Below are 9,950 nucleotides of genomic sequence, written 5' to 3' on the forward strand. Positions count from 1 at the left end.
GGAGAACATGGATTGGTGATGTTTTGGGTCAGAACCCTTCTGACAACATGCATAGGTGACGTTTCGCTTCTATATTCTCCCTGGCACCGAAACAATAGACAATAGACAATAGACAATAGGTGCAGGAGTAGGCCATTCAGCCCTTCGAGCCAGCACCGCCATTCAATGCGATCATGGCTGATCACTCTCAATCAGTACCCCGTTCCTGCCTTCTCCCCATACCCCCTCACTCCGCTATCCTTAAGAGCTCTATCCAGCTCTCTCTTGAAAGCATCCAACGAACTGGCCTCCACTGCCTTCTGAGGCAGAGAATTTCACACCTTCACCACCCTCTGACTGAAAAAGTTCTTCCTCATCTCCGTTCTAAATGGCCTACCCCTTATTCTCAAACTGTGGCCCCTTGTTCTGGACTCCCCCAACATTGGGAACATGTTATCTGCCTCTAATGTGTCCAATCCCCTAATTATCTTATATGTTTCAATAAGATCCCCCCTCATCCTTCTAAATTCCAGTGTATACAAGCCCAATCGCTCCAGCCTTTCAACATACGACAGTCCCGCCATTCCGGGAATTAACCTAGTGAACCTACGCTGCACGCCCTCCATAGCAAGAACATCCTTCCTCAAATTTGGAGACCAAAACTGCACACAGTACTCCAGGTGCGGTCTCACCAGGGCCCGGTACAACTGTAGAAGGACCTCTTTGCTCCTATACTCAACTCCTCTTGTTACGAAGGCCAACATTCCATTGGCTTTCTTCACTGCCAGTTGGATTCTGCCAAAGTTTTATTTGACAGTATTTTCATTCAAACACAATGTCAAATTGATAGGGATTTTTTTTTGTGCATGTGTAAATTGGCTATCAGATTGGCCAATTGGCTATGTAAATGAGTTCATTTCAATATCATTGCATTGTTTATGAGTAACCAAAACGTATGAGGATTTTTAATGTCATGTTTGTAAACCCGCTTTTACATGTTACAAAAGTTGTAGTTTGACTGTTGAGTCTGATTAAAGAGTAGTATTTTAAGCAATTATTTTTAAACCTGAGGTATGATAACTTTTCATTACAAAAAAATGTGTTCTGGATCCGTGACAATTAAATTACATTAAGGAATGTTAACCGAACAAGTTGGGAAACAGCACAATATCTGATCACTCCAGAGTTCTTGCAGTGTATAGGACATATTTAAGAAGCTTTACTAAAAAAATAGAAAGAGATTTTAATTTAATAATTGGTTTTACTTGCATTTTTTGTTCAGTGAAAGGGGATTTGAAAAAGGACTTGGCACTTTAGGCATAGTGTCCGGAATATTTGGAGCATTTTGGTGTCTTGGGTATGTACCTACCTACTTAGAAATCCTTCTGGTAACAATCGATAAGCTACTTATAGATAATTCAGTAGTTAACTATTGTGGAACGTTTTAATGCTCTTCTGTCTAAGTAACTTATGCCCTAAATTTTCAACTCAAAATGACTTCACTTTAGTACAGATGTCAGGGGTTATGGAGATAATGCAGGAGAATGGGTAAGAGAGGGAAATATAGATCAGCCATGATTGAATGGCAGATTAGACTTGATGGGCCGAATGACTTAATTCTGCTCCAAAAACTTGTGAACTTTGTGTAGATGTCTGCAAACCATAAAATGATAGTTTGCACTCCACATTTTCCCAGTGCATGTTCTAACAGTGATTCACGTGAACGGAGAGCACATGACATAAACACACTTAAAAAGCAAATATTAATGAAAAATATGATCTGAACTTAATGTTTTAGTAAAACATGGCAACATATGCAGGCTCATTTAGATAACTGGCACCTTACAAAAAAAGCACAGTCTAAAGTACACTAATTGTGCTTTTGCATGGAGCATTAGTAGCCCCTTGACTTGCCAGTCAGGTCGAGAGAAATACCGCCATGTGATTAGGAAAGCAGCAGATTCTCTTCTAAGCATTTGAAAGCATTAGAACGGAGATGAGGAAGAACTTTTTCAGTCAGAGTGGTGAAGGTATGGAATTCTCTGCCTCAGAAGGCAGTGGAGGCCAGTTCGTTGGATGCTTTCAAGAGAGAGCTGGATAGAGCTTTTAAGGATAGCGGAGTGAGGGGGTATGGGGAGAAGGCAGGAACGGGGTACTGATTGAGAGTGCTCAGCCATGATCGCATTGAATGGCGGTGCTGGCTCGAAGGGCTGAATGGCCTACTCCTGCACCTATTGTCTATTGTCTATAAAGCTGACAGAGGTGAAGTTTTGTAAATGAGCAAAGAACTCAATGTGCTGAATTGCCTCCTGCCCTACAGTTCTGTGAAGGATGTGAAGAATATGTCCTTGAATATCATTATCCAGAAGTATATTCTAGGTGTGGCGAGAAAGCTCTTAGAGAGGATCTTGCTGTTTATTTCCAGGGAGTATTTTATCAAATAGAGCAAAGGTGCCATTTCAATTTTCTCAACAACAGATTTGTATGCTGTAACACGCAAGACCATGGTGTATTTTAGTACACTCGATAATAAACAACTTTTTTTTTGTCTTTATAAACCAGGTCATTTGTAGGACCAATACTGGGTGGATTTTTATATGACAAGTTGAATTTTGAGTGGGCTGCAACTGTACAAGGAGGCATTCCATTTGTTTCTGTAAGTAAAGATGTAGAATATATACAGAAAACATAGCGATTATAAGCTATCATTTAAAAAATGTATAAAATTTGAGAACAAAGATCCTTTTAAAAAATCGTCCACATAATGGTCTTTTGTCTCTTAGGGTACGTTATTGGGTGTGTACTTTATGGTGGAAATGGCGCACAAGAGGTTGGTATTATATTAAAAAATTCACACACACATAATTCACACACACAATCGGCACAAGGTTGCAGATTGGAAATGTGAAATTCTAACAATGTTAACAATGTGACAGTTCCTTTCCCCTTTACTGACTGGGGCATTAACAACTGCTTTGATAACATTAGAAGGATATACCTAGAGACAGACACAAAATGCTGGACTAACTCAGCGGGACAGGCAGCATCTCTTGGGAGAAGGAATGGGTGACGTTTCGGGTCGAGGCCCTTCTTCAGACACTGTAGACCATTGTTTCTCATGATACTGCTTGATACTTAAATAAATGTCAGCCATTTTTGCGTAGCAGAAATTGGTTTGAAAGTCTAATCAAAATTTTAGGAAAGGAGATGGATTTTGCAAAAGATGGCTTGTGGAAAGCAGTCAGAAGAGGGAATCGTGGCCAGTGTAATTTTTTCTCTTAGCCAAAGTAGTGTTTTCATATCCATTTCCATGTACATTGTATGAATGTAAGGAGCCGTTTATTGAAATTGGGTTGCTGACTCTATACTACATTCTGCTGAACAAATGTTTTTCCAAGAAATTCCTTAATTGGCTGCACAACATCAGTAAAAGAGTGGCAGGGACCCTGTTCAGAAATGCAGACAGGCTTTCTGCGAGATTCCTGCGATTTTATACGTTCAAGGAGCAGAATTAGGCCATTCAAGTCTACTCTGTCATCCAACCATGGCTGATCTATCTTTCCCTCTCAGCCTCATTCTCCTGCCTTCTCCCCATAACCCCTGGTACCAGTACTAGTCAAGAATCTGACAATCCCCGCCTTAAAAATATCCATTGACTTGGCCTCCACAGCCATCTGTGGCAATGTATTCCACAATTTCTTGCCAGTAAGCCTGGATGTTCCATCTGCAGATGGGAAACAGCCCAGGATATGAATTTCCCTGTACAAGGCCAGAGAATTCCACAGATGTAGGTGTAATGTTGTCCCTTACAGATGCTTGGATTGATTTCCACACTGTTAAGGTGTTGGCTTTTGGCACGTACATGCAAATCTGCTTTAAATCTTTGTAGCTCTTGCAGGAACTTCTGTAGTAATGGCCTGGGGCTCAGTTGATTGCCTTTCATCAACTGCAACAATTTTGCTGAATGACTGCAGCCAGTTGGAAGTTTGTCCATTTCCCATTGACTACAACATGGCTTCAGTTCAAAAATTGCACTCCAGCTGTTACTTCAACGTCAATGATTAAACTCACGATCATGACCACCAAGGCATGCAAGGTGACAGATAATTGGAAACTCCTCCCTCAAATCAGACACCCTCTTTTGGAAATATATAATCCCGAGCATAAGGCATTAGGATCATGAGTCCAAATCCATGCCTCCCTGAAAGTAGCAACACAAGGGCAGCATGGTGGTGCAGCGGTAGAGTTGCTGCCTTGCAGTGCCTGAGACCCAGTTCTATTTTGACTACGGATGCTGTCTGTACGGAGTTTGAATGTTTTCCCCGTGACCGTGTGGGATTGCTCCTGTTTCCTCTCTCATTCCAAAGACGTACAGATTTGTCGGCTAATTGGCTTTGGTGTAAATTGTAAATTGTCCCTAGTGTGTAGGATCCTGTGAGTGTACGGGATCGCTGGTTGGAGCGGACCCGGTGGGCCGAATAGCCTGTTTCCATGCTACATCCCTAAACTAAAGTAGATAATATGGTGAAGAAGGCATCTGGTGCTTGCCTTCAGCAGTTGGGGCATTGAACATAAAAGTCAAGAAGTAGTGTTGCTATTTAATACAACTTTGGTTAGGCTGCATTTGGAGTATTGTGTGCCATTCTAGTAACCCCGTTATAAGAAGGATGTGGAGAATTTGGAGAGGGTGGGGAAGAGGTTCTCTAGGACACTGCCTGGATTAGAGGATATCAGCTGTAAGAAAAGATTGGACAAACTTGGATTGGTTTTTTTTGAAGCAGAGGAGGCCAAGTCCACTTTCTGTTACTCGTCCTTAATTTACAGTACATACCTTGATTAATTGTACAACCACACAGCTTTCTACGTTCTTTCAGTTGATCAGTCTTGTACGTTATTGAAACTTCGCCCATTAAAGGGTCTCGACCCGAAACGTCGCCCATTAAAGGGTCTCGGCCCGAAAGGTCGCCCATTAAAGGGTCTCAACCCGAAACGTCGCCCATTAAGGGTCTCGACCTGAAACGTCGCCCATTCCTTCTCTCCTGAGATGCTGCCTGACCTGCTGAGTTACTCCAGCATTTTGTGAATAAATACCTTCGATTTGTACCAGCATCTGCAGTTATTTTCTTACAATAAAATAATTGATATGTTGGTGTGAGACAGATCCTTCAAATCAGCATGACCACAGAAAATGCCCTTTTTTTGCTTTCAGTGTTTGCTCTGTAGATGACTTGGGGGATGATCAATTTTGGGAACAGAGAAGTAGATGGTTTATAGTCATGTTCAATGGATAAAATGTTTACTTTAGTGCATTGTGGTCATGTTTTACAGTAAAAGCCATCTCATTCCATATCATTAATGAAATGTAACCTAACTTTAAGGAAATATGATTCAGATTTTTGTTTTATGAAGGTCACATTCTGGGAACAGCCTAGAAGAAGAAAGAACACCACTAATAACAGACTGAATGTGAAACTTCCAAGATTTGGATGGTCCAGTTTCCTGCTGATCAATTTTCAATTACTGGTATATCCATAAACACCTTTAGTGTTTATACACTGTATAAAATATCCCCTGTTGGACACTTGTAACACTAATTATTCTATTTGTTCATAATTAAACTGAATCTTTTTACATTACTACTACAAAGCATGTGTTAAGTAGATTTCCAATATAGAAATATGAACATTACATTCTTCCAATGTAATCTAATGCCTTCACGACAATCAACTTGTCACAAATAATGCCAGCACTGGAATTCCATTAATTCATCCACTGCCAGATTGTCAAAAAAATGAAACTTAACATTGTGATTTCTTGGGCACTGACAAAAGACCAGTAAATAAAAGTTTATTATGGCATTCCCAAAATAAATTTATTGTTGTGGAATAGTTTTGAGAATCTCGAGGAACAATTAGATGTTATTAGTTCTAATCTATTTACTTAAAATGTATTTGGAAATATGGCATTTGCAGATGGTGGAAATGAAGGGGATAATGTGCTGGAGGTTAGTCAGGTGAAAGGTGAGGAGGGGACAGTATAGGATTGGGGAGGGAAAGGGGAGGAGGGGAATATTAACGATTTGGACGAGGGAATTAAATGTAACATCTCCAAATTTGCGGATGACACAAAGCTGTGTGGCAGTGTGAGCTGTGAGGAGGATGCTGTGAGGCTGCAGGGTGACTTGGATAGGTTGGGTGAGTGGGCAGATGCAGTATAATGTGGATAAATGTGAGGGTATCCACTTTGGTGGCAAGAACAAGAAGGCAGATTATTATCTGAATGGATAGGAATGAACTGCAAATGCTGGTTTAAATCGAAGGTAGACACAAAATGCTGGAATAACTCAGCGGGACAGGTAGCACCTCTGGAGAGAAGGAATGGGTGACGTTTCGGGCCAAGACCCTTCTTCAGACTGATGTCAGGGGAGTGGGCGGTTCGGAGATAAAATGTAGTCTGAGGCAGTAAGACTGGTAGGAGAACTGGGAAGGGGGAAGAGATGGAGAGAGGGAAAGCAAGGGCTACTTGAAGTTAGAGACGTCAATGTGCATTCCGCTGAGGTGTAAGCTTCCCAAGCAAAATATGAGGTGCTGTTCCTCCAATTTGCTTTGGGCCTCACTTTGACAATGGAGGAATGGGAGGGGGAGTAAAAGTGTTTAGCAACCGGGAGATCAGGTAGATTTAGGCGGACCGAGCGGAGGAGTTCAGCGAAATGATCGTCGAGCCTACGCTTATATACAGGAGTCCACGCCTGGAACAGCAGATACAGTAGATGAGGTTGAAGGAGGTGCAAGTGAACCTCTGCCTCACTTGAAAAGACTGTCGGGCTCCTTGGACGGAGTCGAGGGGGGAGGTATAGGGACAGGTGATGTATCTCCTGCGGTTGCAGGGGAAAGTACCTGGAGAGGGTTTGGTTGGGAAGGGACGAGTTGACCAGGGAGTTGTGGAGGAAATGTTGTCAGATTAGGAGAAGGGGAGGTGCAACGAGACCTAGGTGTCCTTGTACATCAATCACTGAAAGTAAGCATGCAGGTACAGCAAGCAGTGAAGAAAGCAAATGGCATGTTGGCCTTCATAGCGAGACGATTTGAGTACAGGCGCAAGGAGGTCCTACTGCAGTTGTACAGGGCCCTGGTGATACCACACCTGGAGTATTGTGTGCAGTATTGGTCTCCTAATTTGAGGAAGGACATTCTTGCTATTGAAGGAGTGCAGCGTAGGTTCACCAGGATAATTCCCAGGATGGCAGGACTGACATATGATGAAAGAATGGGTCGACTGGAGTTGTATTCACTGGAATGCAGAAGGATGAAAGGGGATCTTATTGAAACATATAAAATTCTGAAGGAATTGGACAGGCTAGATGCAGGAAAAATGTTCCTGATGTTGGGGGAGTCCAGAATCAGGAGTCACAGTTTAAGAGTAAGGGGTAGGCCATTTAGGACTGAGATGAGGAAAAACTTTTTTACCCAGAGTTGTGAATCTGTGGAATTCTCTGCCACAGAAGGCAGTGGAGGCCAATTAACTGGGTGTTTTCAAGCGAGTTAGATTTAGCTCTAGGGCAAACGGAACCATGGGATGTGGGGAAAAAGTAGGAAAGGGGTAATGATTTTGGATGATCAGCCATGATCACAGTCCCTAATGGCCTACTCCTGCTCCTATTTTCTATGTTTCTAACTTTGGGATGGTGAGATGGAAGGAGGTGAGAAATGTATGAGGGTTCCATCAACCACAGCAGATGGGTAGCCACATTTCATAAAATAACATTTCAGATGGAGGCACGAGACTGCAGGAGCTGGAATCTGGAGCAACAATCTGCTCGAGGTGTGCAAGACAGCATCTGTGGAAATGATCAACTCTTCAGGTTGATATCCTGCATCAGGACATTTCGCACGCTCTGGTTATGCAAGGCATCTTGAGCAGATGCTGGGAGAAAGGGATGGCATCCTTACCAAAAATAAACAGTGGGAACCCACCCGTGTGATCAAGGTAGCTGTGGGAAGCAGTTTATGATGAATGCCAGTGGATAGTTTGGCTCGCGAGATGGGAGAAATCCAGAAAAGGGCGAGTATCGTCAGGAATGGTCCTCGCCACATCTCCCCCACCTGCTGCAGGGACCACTCGCTCTGGTCTGCTCACCCCTCCCCTGCAACCGCAGAAGATGCAACACTTGTTTCTTCACCTCCTCCCTCACCACCATCCACGGACCTAAGAAGCCCTTCCAGTTGAGATAAAGATTCATGTGTGCTCTCTCCAACTTCATCTTTTGTAGTTCAGCGTTCTCGTTGTGACTTCCCCTACATTGGTGAGACCAAGCACAGCCCAGGTGACAGAGTTGCAGAGCATCTGTCTGCAATGGCTATCCCAAGCTCCCAGTTGCATGCTATTACAATTGCCCTTCCCATTTCCCCATGAACCTGTCCGTCATCATCACATCCAGGGAGAAAATGGTTGGTTAGTAAGTTTGCAGATGACAGTAAAATTGGTGGGGTTGCAGACAGTGATGAAGACCGTTAAAGGAAATAACAAGATATAAATCAATTACAGATCAGCTACAGAAATGGGGGCAGAAATGGCAGATGGAGTTTTATCCCGACACTTGTGAGGTGTTGCACTATGGAAGGATAAGGGCAATGTGTATAGTTAAGGTCACAGTGGTGGAGTAACTCAGACCACAAAATGCTGGAGTAACTCAGCGACTCTACAATGGGTACAGTTAATAGCAAAACATTTAACAGCATTATGATGTAGATGGGCCATCTTGGTCAGCATAGGCAAGTTGGGCCAAAAGGCCTGTTTCCATGCTGAATGATGGTGCTATTGGTAAGATTTTTAATTGCACCTGTACCTCATTGTATTTGTACACGTGATAATGAACTTGACTCTGGAGCCGGGAATTCCTGGAGTGAGTCTATTCGAAACTGCTGACGCCTTGAAAAGAACCATCTGTGAGCTGAAGCAACTTGAGCCCAGGGACAAAGAACTCGGGTAACCCCAGTCCATCTGCCATCCTGAACCAGTTAGAACTGATTAAAACTCGGATCTGTGCAAACCCAAACCTTTATTTACTCTGTGGTAATGAGGTATTGACAATCGACAGCCCACTGAGAGCAGGACCAACAAGGAAGGGACATGACCCAGGAGATTGGTAGACACATAGCAAAAAAAACCTGCAGTTGCTGGTTTTAATCGAAGGTAGACACAAAATGCTGGAGTAACTCAGCGGGTCAGGCAGCATCTCTGGAGAGAAAGAAATGGGTGACGTTTCGGGTCGAGACCTTTCTTCAGACTCTTAGATGTCGGTCACTAGTCTGTCTCCTGTGATGGAGATGGTGAGATCCAGAAACGGTAGGGAGATGGTCCAAGTATATTTAAGAGCAGGATGGAAATTAGTGTTGAAATTGATGGTCAGTGAGTTCTACATGTGTACAAGAGGTAGCCAGGAGATAGTTTTTTTTTTTTACACAGTTTGATACAGTTTAGTTTATTGTCACGTGTGCAGTGAAAAGCTTTTGTTGCGTGCTAACCAGTCAGTGGAAAGACAATACATGATTACAATCGAGCCAATGAAAAGACAACCAGCTGTTATCAGGCAACTAAACCATCCTACCACAACTGGAAATCAGTCCTGAACTACTCTCTACCTCATTGGAGACCCTTGGATTATCCTTGATCGGACTTTACTCGCTTTATCTTGCACTAAATGTTATTCCCTTTTTTCATGTATCTGTGCACTGTGAATGCCTCGATTTGTAATTATGTATTGTCTTTCTGCTGAATGGATAACACGTAACAAAAGCTTTTAACTGTACTCTGTACACGTGAAAATAAACTAAACCAAACCAGAGAGAGAGAGATGGTCAAAATTATCTATACCTGTACAGATAAATTACAGTTGTACAGTAGTGTAGTGGACCGATTTTTAGTTTGTCTTGATGCATTCAGCCCCTCTTGTCTGAAGATTTAACAACTGT

The 9,950-nt window shown here is 42.7% G+C and overlaps 1 protein-coding gene across 3 annotated transcripts in view; it reads left to right on the forward strand.

Annotated features, from left to right (window-relative positions):
* The window catches only part of slc18b1 (solute carrier family 18 member B1), a 46,206-nt gene extending 40,400 nt beyond the window's left edge, over positions 1 to 5,806 (forward strand). For all 3 annotated transcript variants that reach the window (XM_078400224.1, XM_078400223.1, XM_078400222.1), the window contains 4 exons: positions 1,262 to 1,336; positions 2,542 to 2,635; positions 2,763 to 2,809; positions 5,389 to 5,806. In XM_078400224.1, the coding sequence (XP_078256350.1) occupies positions 1,262 to 1,336; positions 2,542 to 2,635; positions 2,763 to 2,809; positions 5,389 to 5,443 (271 nt within the window). In that variant the 3' untranslated portion in view covers positions 5,444 to 5,806. The remainder of the gene's footprint in view (positions 1 to 1,261; positions 1,337 to 2,541; positions 2,636 to 2,762; positions 2,810 to 5,388) is intronic.
* The last annotated feature ends 4,144 nt before the right edge of the window (positions 5,807 to 9,950 follow it).

The sequence above is a fragment of the Rhinoraja longicauda genome, chromosome 5 (assembly GCF_053455715.1).
Source record: "Rhinoraja longicauda isolate Sanriku21f chromosome 5, sRhiLon1.1, whole genome shotgun sequence".
Lineage (NCBI taxonomy): Eukaryota > Metazoa > Chordata > Chondrichthyes > Rajiformes > Arhynchobatidae > Rhinoraja > Rhinoraja longicauda.